The sequence below is a fragment of the Cebus imitator genome, unplaced genomic scaffold (genome assembly GCF_001604975.1).
Source record: "Cebus imitator isolate Cc_AM_T3 unplaced genomic scaffold, Cebus_imitator-1.0 Scaffold47, whole genome shotgun sequence".
NCBI classification, from domain to species: Eukaryota; Metazoa; Chordata; class Mammalia; order Primates; family Cebidae; genus Cebus; species Cebus imitator.
The window spans coordinates 689,203-707,912 of NW_016107362.1; the positions used below are offsets into that span (position 1 = coordinate 689,203).

Here is an 18,710-nt window from a genome sequence, read left to right on the forward strand (position 1 = left end):
ATTTCCATTCGTGACTGCTCGACCCAGCATCCCTGCTCTCTGTTCTATTGTCAGCAACAGTCCTCTGTGCCCAAGTCATTAACTATGTCATCCTTTCTAAAATGCCCTTCTTTTGTCCTTTCACAGAACATATTTAAAAAGAAAATAGAAAGGCACTTATGAAAGCTCTCTATGTATCCATTAATGCACACAATAGACAGAATTAATATAGCCTGTTTCTACTCATTTAAAGTAAAAACTTAAAATGTACCGCAGATGTGGTGAGGACATATCTTGGGCATCAAGTATGTATCATCCTGTGTATTGTAGACGGCTTAAACTCATCTCCATGTAGCAATCATGCAAAGATGTGTAAAACAGCTCTCAGGTCATACAGATGTGGGTGGTTTTGAAATTCGGCTCTGACATTCACTAGCTAGTTTCCATATCATTAACTGGGAATAGTCATATCTACTTCATACAGCTCTTGTAAAAACTAAATCAGTTAACATACATATGAAATGCCACAGTGTTTGTCACATAATCAAGTTGACTTAACCTCCCTATATTAAAATAATCAAATGAACAGGTCTGAAGCATTTAATAAAACATGAACTTTTAACTCAGTTTCACTGAGGTGCCTCCACAGCTAAGACAGTCCCTAACTGTTTTCAGACCCAGAGAAGACTTTCTCAGAGGCTCTTAGAGACTTCGTCAGGGTGGCCTGACATGTGGAGTTCAAGCCCCCATTCCTTAGTCTTTCACCCTGTGCTCTCTTCTTTCCATTACGTTCTTATCATTGGAAGTTTACGTTGGCTTACCATTTTCTTTGCTAGTACTTGCTACTATTTCCTGGCCTCAAGTAATCCTCTCACCTTGGCCTCTCAAAGTGCTGGGATTACAGGTGTAAGCCACTGCATCTAGCATCCATATATATTAGTCATGTATGACAGAAGGCATGATGAGCATTTAAAAAATAGTTATATTTATTCTGCTAGCAGTCTTTATCCCAGAACTGAATGGCTGGCATTTTTAATTTAAAACAATGAATTGTAGACTTTATTTAACAATAAAATTAATTTTAAAAACAATAAATTAGCAGACAATTCCCTCCATCCCTCTGCACATGTTCCACACTGCAGTCAGCCTGGGCTCCTCACACTTTCTGAAGGTATCCTGACTTTCCCACTTCCTTGCCCCGGCTGTCCACCCCTCTCCTAGTCCACCCCCACCAACATGTGAACAAGGAAACCTCAAGGATTCTTTCTGTTCTGTTTCAGAATCTGTGATACTATAAACTCACACTCCAATACCTTGGAGATGGTTTACAAGACCAAGTCTATTTCATATTTATATTCGGTGAATAATTAGTGAAAGCTAATTATGTGAATAACAATAGATAAAATGCTAAGTGCTGCAGGGAATACAAAAATATACCCCTGTATGTGGCCTTAAGGAACTACCATTCTCTTCCCTCATTTGTTTTATCGTCTGTTATTGTATAGGATCTCAGTCTCCCTACTGTTTTGCTGAATGCGTTATTGATCACAAAGTTTCTGAGATAAACGGATTCTCTATTGGATTAACTCACTCTTCCCAGTCCTTCTCTGCTGCTTGCTGCTCAGTTTCTGATACAGAATCAGAAATAAGTAGGTCAGCTTTTGCCAAACTTATTACCCAACATTTTTCTTCTCTGAAGTTCTCTCACACCACAGCTATTCTTGTCACTGCACAGAGATGGCTCTTTGAATGACAGCTTCTCCCTAACCTCATCACTCCAGCTACCACTAAGCAGGGACCTCTCTCCTTCCACAAAATTTGCTCCAGGCCAATGTGGTAACTCAGGCCTATAATCCCATCACTTTGTGAAGAGGAGGCAGGAGGATCGCTTGAGACCAGGAGTCCAAAACCAGCCTGGGCAACAATGACAGATCCTGTCTCTACAAAAAATAAAAATAGAAAAAAAGGCCGGGCCCAGTGGCTCACGCCTGTAATCCCAGCACTTTAGGAGGCCGAGGAGGGTGGATCACGAGGTCAAGAGATCGAGACCATCCTGGTCAACATGGTGAAACCCCATCTCTACTAAAAATACAAAAAAATTAGCTGGACATGGTGGTTGGTGCATGCCTGTAATGCCAGCTACTCAGGAGGCTGAGGCAGGAGAATTATCTGAACCCAGGAGGCGGAGGTTGCAGTGAGCCGAGATCGCGCCATTGCACTCCAGCCTGGGTAACAAGAGCGAAACTCCGTCTCAGGGGGAAAAAAAAAAAAAAGAAAGAAAAACAAATTAGCCAAACAGGGTGGTGCATGCCTCTAGTGCCAGCTACTGACAGGCTAAGGCTGAGGCTGAGGCTGAGGTGACTGCGTAAGCCCAGATAGTTGAGGATGCAGTGAGCTATGATCAGGCCATTAGACTCTAGCTTGGGTGACACAGCAAGACCGTCTCAAAACAAAATCAACCAACCAACCAAACAAACCCCAAAATTTACTCTACATTTTAAAAACAAATAAAAACAAAAAGTTTTTTTTTCCTTTTTCCCCAAAGGCGAACTTTTCCCTGAAAATCATTACTCATTTAAGTTGAACTATTGTTTTTTTTTTTTTGACACAGGGTCTCTGGCACTGAGGCTGGGGTGCAGTGATGCAATGTCAGCTCACCGCAACCTCTGTCTCCTGGGCTGAAGTGATGCTCCCACTTCAGCCTCCCAAGTAGCTGGGATTATTCCTGGCTAAGTTTTGTACTTTTAGTAGAGACAGGGGTCTCAAGATGTTGCCCAGGCTGATCTCGAACTCCTGAGCTCAAGTGATCCCCTGCTTCAGCCTTCCAAAGTGCTGGGATTGTAGGTGTGAGTTCTTTATAGCAGTGTGAAAATGGACTAATAACGGTATTTACGGACCTTAAAGCAGGACCTTAAGGGTAATTTTGATCACATTAAATACGTAGGTCATGGTAAATGATTACATTTTCAACATTTTGGTGCCTTGATGTCAGCAAGGGTTGCATAGTAACTCAGTAACTTTTGACACATATTCATTCCGGTGATGTGTAGATATTCTAGTTACTTATATTAAATACATTCTTGGTAAAGAGGCTGGTACCATATGCCAGCTTTAGATAATAGGGCCGTCTAATGACTATTGAATTCCATAGGTAAGGAGTTTTGGCTCCGGATGGTCCTCTTGCTGGCCACCAGGCAATCTTTGCTGTCCTCAAACCTATGTGAAAATACCTCAATTAAATATGGTTGTTTATTATCCACAAAGAAATATGGTCAAATGGAACCAGCTTGAGCCTAGGCAAAGATCCAGGGCACTATATTTGCTTCCCAAGCTTCCCTAGTTTTGCTCTCTAGATTGGTACCTCGTTAGCCCAAATAATTACCCAGGGCTAGGGGAAAATGAGGGTGGCAGTGAAGTCTAGCGGTAATGCCAAAACTCACACCAGTCAATACGGCATTTCTTCAAGAGGCTCGCGAGATGTTCAGCCCCAAGAGAAGATACGGTACTCTCCTATGCCTTAGGAATGAGGACAGAGGCTTTGATGGAAGAGTTGGTGCATTCTTGTAAGTTCTTTAAGAGTCAGAAAGATGAAAATGCCAAAGGAGGCCTATAATTTTTTTATGGCATTTGATTTTTACTCCAGTTAAAAAATAAAATTATTACATGAGAATTTATTATCTAGTCACAGTAAAATTAAGTATCATTTTATTGAATATTTGCCTTTCAGTAAGAGTTATCAACAATTCCAAATATCACAGTTTATCAAAAGATATCTACTTCAACTTTTAGAAAACATTTATGGAATGCCTGTCATGTACCAGGCGTTGGAGAAGTTCCCCGTTAACTTTCCCCATGGCTGTCATTGTTTCTCACTCCCTTCTTAGGTTAAAATGGAGATTTAAGAGCCTTTCTGTCAGATTTTTAGAAATTCATTTATTTGCAAATTACACTGAAAAAATTCTCTTCCAAATGCATATAAATCCAGAGTTTTGATCCTAGTGATGGGTACAGAATGCTATTGTTAGGACATTTAAGTATCATAACATAATGTAGGTAATAAATCTTTTTTAAAAATTATGGCAAAAAAAAACTACAGCAAAGTGTATGTAAAATTTACCATTAGTGACATTGAGTACCTTCACCATATTGTGCAGTTATCCCCAGTAAGTAGTTCCATAACGTTTCCATCACCCTAAAAGGAAACTCCTTACTCATTAGCAGTCACATCCTACTCCTCCTTTCTCTCAACCTCTTACAACCATTTATCTGCTTTCTGTCTCCACGGATTTGCCTATTTTGACTATTTCATATAAATGTACTCATGCAATACATTGCCTTTTGTATCTGCCTTCTTTTACTTGGCAAAATGTGCTCAAGGCCATCCATGTTTTAGCATGTATCAGTACCTCATTTCTCTTTATGGCTGAATATTCTATTGTATGGTGTATAGATACCACAGTGTGTTTATTCATTCATCAGCTGATGGCCATTTGGGTTGTTTCCACTTTTTTGGGTATTGTGTCTAGACCTGTGATGAACATTTGTGTGAAAGTTTTTGCTTGAACACCTGTTTTCAGATCTTTTCAGTATATGCCCAGGAGTGGACTTGCTGGATCATATGGTAATTCTGTGTTTAACTTATTGAGGAACTGCCAAACCGTTTTCCACAGTAGCCACAACATTTAACATTCCCATCAACAATGAATGAAGATTTTCAATTTCTCCACATCTTCTCTAACATTTATTTTCTTTTCACTATTTTTTTTTCTACAGGTTTAGATCCTAGGTCTATTTTCTTTCTTTAAAATTATAGTCATTCTAATGGGTGTGAAGTGGTATCTTCTTGTGGCATTGATTTGCATAATGACTGATGGCATTGAGCATCTTTCCATGTGCTTGTTGGCCATTTGTATATCTTCATTAGAGAAATAGTTATTTAAGTTCTTTGCCCATTTTAAAATTGGGTTGTGTTTTTGTTGTTGAGCATAGGTGTTCCTTATATATTCCAGATATTAGTTCCTTACCAGATATATAAGATTTATAGATATTTTCTCCCATTCTGTGGGTTGTCTTTTCACTTTCTTTATAGTATCCCTTGATATGCAGAAGCTTTTAATTTTTATGAAGTCCAATTTGTCTTTTTTCTTTTTTTTTGGCTGGTGTTGCTTGTGCTTTTAGTATCTAAGAAACCATTGCCAAATCCAAGGTCTTGAAGATTTATGCCTATATTTTCTTCTCAGAGTCTTATGGTTTTAGCTCTTTTTAGGTCTTTGATCTGTTTTGAACTAATTTTTATACATGGTGCGAGGGGTCCTCATTCTTTTGCATATGAATATTCACTTGTTTTAGCACTATTAGTTGAAGACAGTATTCTTTCTTCACTGAGTGGTCTTGGAACCCTTGCCAAAAATCAGTTGACTGTAGTGTATTGACATAATTTATTTCTGGACTTTCTATTTCTATTGGTTTATGTATTTCATACCAGCACAACACTGTTTTGATTGAAGTAGCTTTGCAGTAAATTTTGAAATTGGAAAATGTGAGTCCTTCACCTTTATTCTTGTTCAAGATTGTTTTGAATAGGCTTGAGTACCTTCAGTAACTTGCAATCTCATATAAATTTTAGGGTCGGCTTTTCAGTTTCTATAAAAGGGTCACTGGAATTTGAATGGGAATTGTATTGAATCTATAGACTAACTTTGGGAGTCATGCCATCTTATAATGTTGAGTCTTCCATTTATTTAGATCTTAATTTTTTTCAGCAACGTTTTATACTTTTCAGTGCCCAAGTCTTGCACTTTCATGGTCCAATTTATTCCTATTTTATTTTTTCATGTTATTATAAATGAAATTATTTTAATTTCCTCTCAAATTTTTCTTAGACTTTGTGTGTTGATCTTTCATCCTGCAACATTGCCACATTTTTTAAATCAGCTGTAGTCATTCCGTGGATTCTTGAGGATTTTTAACATATAGGACCACATTTTCTGCAAATGTAGTTTTACTTCTTCCTGTTTGTGATTCATTTTATTTCTTTTTCTTGCATAATTGCTGTGGCTAGGACTTAATAGTACAATGTTGAATAGCAGTGGGGAAAACAGGCATTTTCATGATATTAGGGGAAAAGCTTTCAATGTTTTGCTATTATGTTGTTAGCTATGGGTTTTTATGAATGCCTTTATCTGGTTAAGAAGCTTCCTTTTCTTCCTAGTTTGTGGCGTGTTTTCACCATGAAAGGGTGTTGGATTTTGTCACATGCTTTTTCTTATCAATTGAGATGATCCTGTTTTTTCCCCTGCATTCTACTAATACACTCTATTACATCAATTGATGTTTGTATGTAGAACCATCCCTGTATTTCTTCGATATATCTCACTTGGTCATGGTGTATGATCATTTTAATAAGCTGTTGGATTTGGCCTGCTAGTATTTTGAAGTTTTTCGCATCTGTATTCATAAGGGATACTGGTCTATAGTTTCCTTGTGAGCTCTTTGTCTGGCTTTGGTGTTAAGGTAATGCTGGCCTTATAGAATGGGTTACAAAGTGCTCCTTTCTCTTCCAGTTTTGGGGAGAGTTCAAGAAGGATTAGTGTTCATTCTTCTCTATATGTTTGGTATAGTTTGCCAGTAAACCCATTTAGTGCCAGACTTTTCTTGCTGGGAGATTTTTGATTACTGGTTCAATCTTTTTACCTGTTATAGGTCTGTTTGGATTTTTTATTTCCTTTTGAGCCAGTTTTGGCAATTGGTGTGTTTCCAGGAACTTGCCCATTTCATCTAGGTCATCTAATTTGTTGGCAATAATGCTTGTTTTTATGAATTTGTTTATAGTTAAGTTGCCTAAAATACCATGCAATTCATCTAAAATGTATAAAACTTGAAATATATTGCATCTACTTTTTTAAAGCAAAATATCTAAAATTCTATAAGAGATTTAAACAAAAATTTTCCCTAAATACTAAGAAACCAAAATGTTCTGATTGATTGTTACTGGTAAATTTCATTACTAAAGAGCATATGCCCTCTTTTTTTAAATTACAATAAATAATTCTTCACATAAAATGAAATCTTTCTTTTTCTACCAAGTGGCCGGAATAGTAAGAGTGAAAACTGCTGAGTGAGACTGCTGTGTATAAATCCGTGCTCTGCCACTTACTTGCAGTATATAACCTTGGGGCTAACTTCTCTGTATCCCAATTTCCTTAGCTATAAAAAGGGAATAATAGAACGACCTCATAAGGTTGTTGTGAGGATTAAGTGCATTGATGCATACAAAAACCTTGATTCCTAGTTCATAATGAACAATGAATAATTATAAGCAAATATTATTTTCCATAAGGTCATTAATTGGGGTTAAAATAAAAAGCATCTTAGACATCTCAGTGACATATCTCACAGGATTTATCACAAAATGTTACTGCCCAGTGCATTTTTGCAAACAATAACAATTCACTGAGAGTAATAACATTCACATATGTAATTAGAGTTTAAAAATGTACAAAACTTGGGGTAACAAACACTTTAAACTTATTTTTTAGACATTCAATAAGCCCATTCCCCCTCCAAACAGTTTGGTTACAAAGAAGCACAATGGGTTAACTGTGGCAAAACATAAGAAATAAGGCAGGGAGGCAGATACAGACTTGAAAACATAAGAAAATCCAAATAATTTTGTCAATATCAAAAGACAAAATCAAGAGATCTTTTATAATATAAAACAAATTCATATAATTAAATACTAATTAGGTGAAAGAATATTATAGGGTATATAACATTTTCTCTACATAAATTTGCATATCTTAAATTTAATGCAAAACATCATGTTTCAACTTCAACTTAATATCATAACGTAGTTCTTGGTGAGTCTAGATGGAATGGAATGAATAGTTAAATAGACTTCAAAGATCCTATCAAGTTTTTATTTGGTTATTGTTGCTTTAAGTCTTTAATGCATTTATTTACTGGACTAAGCCAGTTTTAGAAAAAAAATCCACAACCAACATGCATATAATGCAGATTTTTCTGAAAAAACTAAATATTGTTATCTTTAGTGTATCATTAAAATAGTGGTTGTGGTTAAACAAGCAAACTACTGCAACTCATGTATGATAAACTTACAAAAAGTAACATTTTAGTAGTTTCATCTGGTGTGTGTTCACTGTAAGAAAATAAATCTGGATGTGAGTAAGATGTGCTTGACTGAATAAATGAAATCCCCAGTTAGCACTGGGTTACGTTCCAGAGCAGTGCACTTGTCCTCACATATTACATCAGGAATGTGTGTTCACAATCCACCAGCTGCAGGTTTTAATTTACTAAGAAATGAAAGGAATTAATCCTGGTCCACCCACTCCTTCCTCTTTCGTTTTATTATCTTCACTTTGAGATCAGGCACTTTGTGCCCAGGATTGTGACAATGCACATTTACTAAAAATGCATCCATTGATATAATAATTGTACTAAATGAATAAAGGAAGACGGTGTCTTCATGTAGAAAACAGAGCACTAAATTATAATTTTACAGTCACAACACAAGCTCCAGCTCTTCCTAGGCACAGTGGAGCAACCTAAAAAAGAAACAGAGATATGTATTGGGTTTGTTGGTTAAAATGTCAGCACTACTAAGCCAGTTGTGAAATATTGAAATGGTCTGTACTTGTTGACAAAGGCTTGCTGCCCCAGCCCCTGCTGTATGAGAGCTCTTTCTGGCCTGGTCCCCTTCCCAAGAACCACTCTCCATGGCAAAGTTTCATAGACTAAATAAGTTGTTCTTGGTATATCATGATTGTGTAGCATTCATGTCTTTAAGGGTGATTTTTAAAAACAGCTCAAGAATTAATCTACATGAGACACTCTATTTTAGCCAAAATGATGCACAGTATGGATATAAAGAAATGCTGAACACTTACAGTAACTCTGTGACTAATATGGCGAAAAGATCAAGTGTTATCTAGAGAGGTCCTCTAACAGTCATGCTATCTCAGATAGTACACAAATACTCTGACTGCCTGGGGATCTGCTTATTCTAGAAGAACTAGTAACCTCACATTTTTTGACTACCTTTTATGTGCATGGCTAAAATGTCTAAACCCATTCTACTACTTTTTACTAGACTAAATAAATAATAAATGCTACCCATCTAATTCCCTGAGGAGTGGAAACAAACTCAGGGAATGAGCTCTGCTACAGTGAGATACAGTTGGGGGGAGGGTTGCTAGGGGAAGGGATATAATCTTAATTTATGTATAAAGAACAATTCTTAAATCTTTCACCTCTTTTTTAAACAACAGGAACTCTAGACACTGGGTAATTCATAGTGGAAATAAGAGTGTGGACAAAAATAGTTTTTGAAGAATTACTCTGAGCACAGTAATTCTATTCATTTGACCCAAGAGAGTTAAAATGTTACCATGGATGGGGGGGGGTGAATAATGCAAAGTACTAAGAAAGTTTGCTTTGTACTTATAAATGTTAAGGTATGTACTAAAATATTTTTGTTAAATGCCAAAATGACTTCCTAATCAGTTCGACCCCCTAGACCAATAAGTAAATTTTAAAAACAGGTCAGACTTCAGTTGTAAGAGAATTCCCAGTAGTTGTCCATCTGAGTCAGTTGTTTTGATCACTGTTAAGTCTCTTGGAACAATCAAATAACCTATTTTAAAACCATATCTATTTATAGCATTATAGAACTGACCTCAAAAATCATTCAAATCAAAATGTCAGTTTGTAATTAGTAGCTTTTCTCAAATCATCCAAGACATTTAGTGTCTACATTGTGAACAGTTGACACTGTCATGACAACCAGCTAGAAAGTGTAGCTTAGAGAATTTGTTAAATACAGTGCAATCACCTCTTGCTTTGAGGTAAGGCTGGTAATGAGGTGGGTAGTGGTTTAGAACTTTGTCATCTCGTTTTAGTGCCTATACAAATGTCCATCTGTCAGAACACTGAAAGGAAAACTTCAAAATTTTTTTGTTTGGCTTTTTTTTTTTGAGACAGAGTCTTCCTCTGTCACCCAGGCTGGAGTGCAGTGGCCCCATCTCAGCTCACTACAACCTCCGCCTCCTGGGTTCAAGCAATTCTCTTGCCTCAGCCTCCTGAGTAGCTGGGACTACTGGCCCACACCACCATACCTGGCTAACTTTCGTATTTTAGTAGAGACAGGGTTTCACCATACTGCCCAGGCTGGTCTCGAACTCCTGAGCCTGGGCAATTCACCTGCTTTGGCCTCCCGAAGTGCTGGGATTATAGGCATGAGCCACTATGCCTGGCTCAGGAAAACTTATTTTTCATATACTATGATAATGAGTTCACATTTTTAAGGCGCTTTAACATAGTAATACAGGTGGCTTGCAAGCAAAGTAGCTATGTGGACACAGATTATCAATTTTGATACAGGGTGATTTAGCATAAAGTATTAATTATAAATGATAACAAGTCTCAGATAACTGGCTGATAGGGCTTAAATCATATATATAACTGGACTTAGGGCTTAAATACATGTCAGAAAAAGAGATTCTTTTCTTTTTGGGCTCTTTGGATGTCATTCACAACTATTTTTGCCTTACTGGGAAGCTGATACTAGGTAATCATTGAATTTCTAACGAAATCTTGTAGCTTTCACTCTAGCTCTCAATCTTATCCCTTCCTCCCTTCCACCAAGTGATCTCACTTAAAAAAGAAGATCAAGCCCACACAATCTAAGTCCTTTTTTTCTATCCTTCTCTTCACTTAAAAATCCCCTGTACCTTTCTGCACTGAAATTCTCATCTTTTCCCAAGCCTTGGAGGGTAAGATCTCTTCCTTTTAGTCTGAGGATGAGCAGTCTGCTTTTTTTTTTTTTTTTTTTTTTTTTTTTTTTTTTTTTTTTTTTTTTTTTGAGACGGAATTTTGCTCCTGTTGCCCAGGCTGGAGTGCAATGGCATGATCTTGGCTTACTGCAATCTCCGCCTCCCAAGTTCAAGCAATTCTCTTGCTTCAGGCTCCCGAGTAGCTGGGCTTACAGATGCACACCACAACACCCAGCTAATTCTTGTATTTTTAGTAGAGATGTCGTTTCACCATGTTAGCCAAACTTGTCTCGAACTCCTGACCTGAGGGTGATCTGCCTGCCTTAGCCTCCCAAAGTGCTGGGATTACAGGCATGAGCCACTGTGCCTGGCCCCTGGTCTTTGCTCTTAATTCTGTTTCCTGCCCTTTTCTAAGAAAGATGCTCTTCAGTTTCACTTTCTTTCTTGTATCTGAAATCTCTCTCTATCCTCTTGACATCTCTATTGTGGGAAAAAAAATACTTGGCTTCAATTCTAATTCCACCATTTATTTGCTATGTGGTCTTGGGTCAGCCATTTAACCTCTGTGACAGATTCATTATCCTGTACAGTGGGAAAATACCAGAACTCAACTTTATATGGTTATTGAAGTTTAAATTCTTTAATGTAAAGTGCTTACAACAGAGCCTGGTCTGTAAGATAAGCTCAATAAATACTACTTTATATCATCATCATTTAAAAACTGCATGCCTCTCCAGCTCCTACACTCTATTCTTCTGCTTACTTTTTTTTTTTTTTTTTTTGTTGGAGTCTCGCTCTGTCACCAGGCTGGAGTGCAGTGGCGTGATCTTGGCTCACTGTAACCTCTGCCTTCTGGGTTCAAGCGATTCTCGTGCCTCAGCCTCCCAAGTAGCTGGGATACAGGAGCACTAATTTTTGTATTTTTAGTAGAGACAGGGTTTTACCATGTCAGTCAGGCTGATCTCCTAACTCCTGGCCTCAAGAGATCCTCCCACCTCGGCCTTCCAAAGTGCTGGGATTACAGGCATGAGCCACTGTGCATGGCCTCTTCTATTTACTTTTTAAACTATGTGCTAGCTTCTGCTTCTATCAAATTCTCTGAGGGCCCCACAACTTTACAATGATAAATCTTCATTCTTTGTTACACTGTTGGAACTCCTACTCCTCCCTTTAGATGCTCTACTCCATTGTCTTCTGAGAACTTCTCTTTTCATTCCTTTCCTGTGTTCTTCAGGGACCACACCTCCCAATTCAACCCAGTGAGTGTGTATATAAAGAAAGATCAACAGGACTTGGCAATAACTCTTGAATCCACCTACACTGAATGCTTCAAGCCTTGCAACTGAAGCAATCCTCTAAATATTCTTCCTTTTATCCATCTCTCACTTCCCCTGCCCCATCCCAACCTACATGACCCCAACTGCATCATTCTCTTGGTTGAAAGTTTCTACTGGCTTCTTGTTATCAAACTCTTTAGCTTGGCCTTCACACATCCTCATTCTTTAAAAAAATTCTTATTATATAATTAGAGACAGGGTCTTTCTCTGTCATCCAGGCTGGAGTACAGTGTTATGACCGTGGCTTACTTCAGCCTCAACTCCTGGGCTCAAGCTATCTTCCCGCCTCAGCCTCCTGAGTAGATGGGAATATAGGTGCATGCCACCACACCTTGCTAATTTTTCAAATTTTTTTTGTAGAGACAGCATCTCACTTTGTCACCCATGCTGGTCTGGATTCCTGGCCTCAGGTGATCCTCCTACCTTAGCCTCACAGTAAGCACTCCAATAAGCACTCCTCTCAAGCCTAGATCCTTAAAACCAGCCATACTTCAGTATGTCTTACAGAATTCTGCTTTGGTGACATTTCTTTCACATTTTCTCACAATTTCTTCTTTCCAATCTTTTTGAATTGGATCAATTCACTAAGGCTTAGTTTAAATCCCACTTCTTTCTCACTAAAGCTTTCCCCATAACTACTTTCTCTCTCTTATTTCCTATGTTACTTACTGCCTGTACCATCGGACACTAAATACCCACTGCCTTGTGTGGTAGGTTCTCCCCTTGCGCATGTAGAGCTTATATACACAAGACCTTAGGTTACATGACAGTGGGGCTTCTCAGAAGTTCTGCTTTCTTGACAATACTTACCATTGGTCCTTGTATACAAGAAAACCTTGCCTTAAACATTTATTGTCTTTTATGTACCAAGTACTGAATTGGGTGTTACAAGCACAAATTCCTGATTCTGTTCTTGGTGATGATAAAAGCAAAGATATCAAAAGATCATTCTTAGATGTGCTAGACCCTCCCAGAAATACACAAGGGTAAAATTCCTTCTGTCAGATCAAGGTTGTCAGATCAGGTTTCTTACTTACTGTAATTTAGGGTTGCCATCTTTATTAGGTTATCAGGACTTTAATCTGCTCCCAAATATCAATGGCTTGAGTATTTAAAAATCACTGCTCATGCATGGACAAGTTGTTCGGAGTTTTCTGACTACTATCCCTGTTTTTATTTTCCAATCTCTCCTCCCATTGTTACAGCCCTCCTGCAGTCCTATCAGCTTTAATCAGGCTAGAACACTTCATCATGCAAGTGGGTAGCAAATCATTAATAATTTCTCTGAGTATTAACTTACCTCTCAAAAGTAATTGTGGATTTTAATCATGTTATAATATTAAACATTGCCTTTTTTTCTCATCTTTAATCAAGAAGTGATTGCCCTATTTATGCCATATATTTTAGAATTAGACAAGATTGACGGGATCTGTTTTACTAAAAAAAAATGTTTCAATAAAAAGAGAGTCAGTGTGATAATGAACCATGAAATGGCGTACCTGGGTCCACTCATTTGTCTGGGGATCATAAGCCTCCACGGTATTAAGGTATGCCTGTCCATCATATCCCCCCACAGCATATAACTTATCACCAAGTAAACAGACCCCCACTGCATCTCTGCTGATGCTCATTGATGCTACTGCAGTCCACATGTCTGTTTTGGGATCATATCTGAAAGAAAATTTTAGAACCAGAGTTGACATTAGTCTTAAAATATTTTATGTAAAAACAGTTTTGTTCTTCAGGTTTATCTTCTGACTTATTATCTACTATGTAAATCAAATACATTTGAACATATTTTAGAGAAGAATATCAACATTTTTCTGAAAACTTTAACTTACAGTATTATAGTAATAGATCCACTTAACAAATGTATAACACTTAAAAGGAGCTAGTATCAATACTGAAAGCTGCTTTCAGACCTTCGATTACCTACTGAAAATGTGGGGAAATCAATGCATTAAGCTCTCTGTAAGATGACTTACAGCCTCAATCATTGTAACTGTCCATTTTTGGGCTTTCTTTTCCTTTCATGTGATGTCTTAACTAGAATTGCCCAAAGTTGTACAGCTAAGAGCAGATACATCATGCTAAGATGACTGATATTGCTCCCAATATCTGTTGTATCAATGAACAGCTTTCCACTGAGTATAGTAAGACAGCCAGTCCATAATTAATGGGGCAAAGTATAGAAACACTTCCACATTCCTTTCCTGGACAACAGGAAACAACCATAGGTCTGAATTGTTTTCCCCTCAATATAAGTGAAATGAAGTTGTAACTTTCCTGCTTTCTTAAACACCACCAACCAAGTCTGCATATTATTATACAGAAAGCACTTGTTATGGTTTGGATGTGGTTCATCCCACCAAAACTCATGCTGAAATTTAATTGCCAATGTAATAGTGTTGGGAGGTGGGGCCTTTAAGAGGTGATTAGGTTGATAAGATGGATTAATGTTTTTCTCCTTGGTTAGTTCTTGCGTGAATGGATTAGTTCCTATGAGAGCAGGACGTGTAAGTGAAGTTGCTTTGCATGTTTGAATGCTAACTTTCTCTTCCAGTTCTCCAACATGTTATCACACAGCACAGGGCACCCACCAAAAGCTGCCAGAGGCAGCCACCCAATCTTGAACTTCCCAGCTTGGAGAACTGTGGGCTAAAGAAACATCTTTTCTTTATGAATTACTCAGTCCTGGGTATTCTGTTACAGCAATGCGAAACAGACTAAGATGGTGCTTATTATAATCAACAAACTTTTGATTTTATTTTTTATCTTCTTATGGTCACTTGATCACATCCAACACACACACACACACACACACACTCTCTCTCTCTCTCTCTCTCTCGCTCTCACTCTATCACACATGGGCACTCATTAACTTCCTATTTTTCTTTATGATCCGAAGCCCTTAACAATGCCTTAAGGGGTCTACATAGTCTGCCCCCCCAATTCCACCTCCTTTCCTGCCACTCTCTCCCCATCACTCTTTGCTCTCCAGCCACAATGGCTGTCTTTCAGTTTCCTGTAAGAACAATATTTCTTTCTGCTTTTAAGAGTTCAAACTCCTATTGATTGTACCTCCTAAATCCATTCAACTCTCTCTATTCCTTGCACTAGACTAAACATAATAAATGGGAACCTGACCTAACATCCAAATCTTCCACTGCTATTTGGCTGTCTACTTGGTGCCATACTTGAGTTTTGTGAGACTATTTTGGAGGACTTAGGTTTGTAAGCCTTATTACTAGCTTTTTATTTTATTATATCAAAAGGCAATATCCTTTTCCCTTTTTACTTAGCCTACAGCCTAAGAAATGTCCCTATCCTTTTCTCTCTTTACTTAGCCTTCAGCCCTTAAGTCATTCTGCCTAAACTTCATCATGCTCCTCCTATTAGGTCCTGTATCCCGTATAAAATAAAACTGCCTTGCCTGTAGTGCATGCTCAATAAAAACTTATTTTTCTGGAAGTATTAGTTCTTGTGAGAGTAGGTTGTTATAAAGTGAAGTTGCTTTGCATTTGTGAATGCTGACTTTCCCTTACAATTCTCCAGTATGTTCTCCAAATATAGATAAGTACCAGAGACTTATATATGTATTTTTTGTTCCTAGTTTTCCTTCACAGGAAATTACCTCTCCACACAGTCTGAGAGTCTGGAAGTCAAGTTGGATGCCGGAGCGTCATGCCCCCCTATAGCATACAGCAGTCCGTTCCAGGTCGTCACTCCTACGCCACCTCTCCTTTTTGACATCTGTGCACACAGTGTCCACTTATTAGTATGAGGATCAAAACATTCTACTGATTTCAGACAAGAACTTCCATCACGACCACCAACTGCATAAAGTCTGTAAAAAGAATAAATGAAATGATAAATAAGATTGTGCTATTATGCTCAGAACAAAGAGGCTATTCTTACGTTATTTCATTGAATTTAAGTTGCCATCAGTTATAAAACACACTGTTAATGTGTGTGCTATTAAAGAAGATATGCTATGTGTTTACTGACATGTGTAAGTATCATATATCACTGTATATATATGAAAAGGAAAACAAACTGCACGTGAAGGCAATGACAACTATTTCACCACTGCCATCTCTTTGACAAGTCACCATTGATTGTAATATGCACTGAAATTCTAGAGATGTTAAAATGTGTGTCTTAGAATAGACAAAATATGGTGTATAAATAAACCATTGCTTACTTTTTTTTTTTTTTGAGACGGAGTCTTGCACTGTCACCCAGGCTGTAGCGTAGTGGCGCAATCTCGGCTTACTGCAATCTCCTCTCCTAGGTTTAAGCAATTCTCCTGCCTCTCTACCGGCATGCACCACCACACACCGCTAATTTTTTTTCATTTTTTGTAGAGATGGGGTTTCACCATGTTGGCCAGGATGGTCTTGATCTCCTGACCTCGTGATCCACCTGCCTCGGCCTCCCAAAGTGCTGGGATTATAGGCATGAGCCACTGTGCCCAGCCCACTTTTCTTAAGACTTTATTATCAATAGTTAAGACTTTAATAATGGTTAAGACTTTATTATCAATGAAAGAAATGAATCTTCTCTGAGCACCTACCATAGGCTAGAGACTTTATATGTACTAATTTAATCATCACAGTGATACTATGAGAAACTGTTTGAATCCCTGTTTCATAGGTAAAGAAATAAGTGTTCATGGAGAGTAAGAGACTTGCACAGAGTCACCCAGTAAGAAGCAGAATCAGGACACAAGAGTTTTAGTAATGAACAGTTGGACAGTCAACACAGTGAGGTAGAATATACTTGTAATATTGAAATAAGAGAATAAAAAGTATAGCTTGACACAATGGCATAAAAAGTAACATTTGTTGCATGTGAATAATGATCCTTCATTAATTTAAATTACTGCCGAAAAGGTATAGATTATCATGTGAATGACCTAAATGTTACGTAGATCAATTTAAATTTATCTATCAATACATTGCACTAATTTGAAATAGTCTATTACTCTGAACCTAAAACATTTGTAAAATATTTTAAATATTTGAACACAGTATTCCTTGTTAAGCGAAAATCCTTTTGTATTTACTATTTATTTGGGAAGCTCTCTATAAATATTTTTCTACTAGTTTTTTTAAAGAGTAAATTTACTTTGTTGCTCATCGAAAAGATCATACATTTTGAATTTAAAGATGCCTTAGTTAATACTTAACTATGTCGATCATTTCTCAAGAAAAAATATTTTAACTATCCCAAATTTCTGCCTACTCCAGGTATTTATATTTGGGTAAATCTACATACTTAAACACAGATTTCATAATTAAGGTATGCCACTATGTTACTTAAACTGTTTCTTAAATAATAGATGACCATAACTTAAACAGCAACTTATGGTTGTAGCAATATCTCGTTCTAAACTTAAACTATATTAATAGTATGAGAATGCAAATTTATTTGAAATGTATCTATTAAAATTTATCTTAAGACTTATCTGTTAAAAACTTTTATCTATTAGTAACTTGTTTATGTTCTAGTTTTAGTATTATTCTTATCTTCAGCTAATACTTGGTAGAAGAGTTCTCTAAATATGGATCACAAAACATGAGAAGGCTTCAACAATTAGGGAATATCAATAATTTAAAATAATTTGTACATGCATATGTGTGTGTGCATGTGTGCACATCCACAGACACCCACACCCAATAGGCTTTAAAGCATCTTACCCTGTTGAACAGTGGATTCTTGGGTCTTTACTGTGAAGAATGGTATAATACAATGATTAAGAGCATGAAGTCTGGAACCAGACTCTCTGGGTTTGAATTCTGTTTCTACCACTTACTAGTTGTGACTATGGACAAGTTATTTAACCTCCATCTGAATTTAATCATCTATAAACCCTACTTCATAGGATTACTGATAATTAAATTTAAAGTACTTTGAACACTGCTTAGTACATGATAATCATGGTATAAACATTTACAGAGGAAAATTAATTCTGTCTCTGTGTTATTCTAGAAAATAGCACTTATAGGAGATTGTAAGTGTACAAACAATGTTTATATTCAGCTAATATTAAGGGTTAAAATCAATTGGTAACACTTCCTAAAGAATCATTATCTCAAGCAATGATGTTTAAGCTGTGTTCTAAGAATAGGATTCTGTGAAGAAATTGAGAGAGTCTAAAAAATGGTTCATTTGAATTTCAAATTTTAAAAATTATTTTTAATTTTCAAATATCACCTGGCTCAATTAAATGCCATGTAAGACTCAGAACTCATGTCTCTTCCCCACGATAGAGTCTATTACAATAAAAAGAGAAATATTATGTCAACCTGTGAAAGTATTGTACTACCTATATATATTTAATAATAAGATTTAGGTCTTGCCTGACTTTTAAAATTATGATAAAAAATGCAAGTAGGCTGGGCATGGTTGTTCGCACCTGTAATCCCAGCACATTGGGAGGCCAAGATGGGAGAATTACTTGGGACCAGGTGTTTCAGACCAACCTGGGCAGCATAGTGAGATCCTATCTCTAAAAAAAATTTTTTTTTAAATTACCCAGGCATGGTGGTGCATGCCTGTAGTCCCAGCTACCCTGGTGGCTGAGGTGTGAGGATAG

At 37.2% G+C, this 18,710-nt stretch overlaps 1 protein-coding gene and 1 long non-coding RNA gene across 3 annotated transcripts in view; one reads left to right on the forward strand and one right to left on the reverse strand.

Annotated features, from left to right (window-relative positions):
* The window catches only part of LOC108303450, a 93,490-nt gene that overhangs the window by 43,475 nt on the left and 31,305 nt on the right, over positions 1–18,710 (forward strand). The window lies entirely within an intron of this gene.
* Positions 7,305–18,710, reverse strand: part of KLHL5 (kelch like family member 5) — an 86,124-nt gene continuing 74,718 nt past the window's right edge. For both annotated transcript variants that reach the window (XM_017527264.2, XM_017527265.2), the window contains 3 exons: positions 15,744–15,956; positions 13,609–13,780; positions 7,305–8,546 (listed from right to left, as the gene is read on the reverse strand). In XM_017527264.2, the coding sequence (XP_017382753.1) occupies positions 8,490–8,546; positions 13,609–13,780; positions 15,744–15,956 (442 nt within the window). In that variant the 3' untranslated portion in view covers positions 7,305–8,489. The remainder of the gene's footprint in view (positions 8,547–13,608; positions 13,781–15,743; positions 15,957–18,710) is intronic.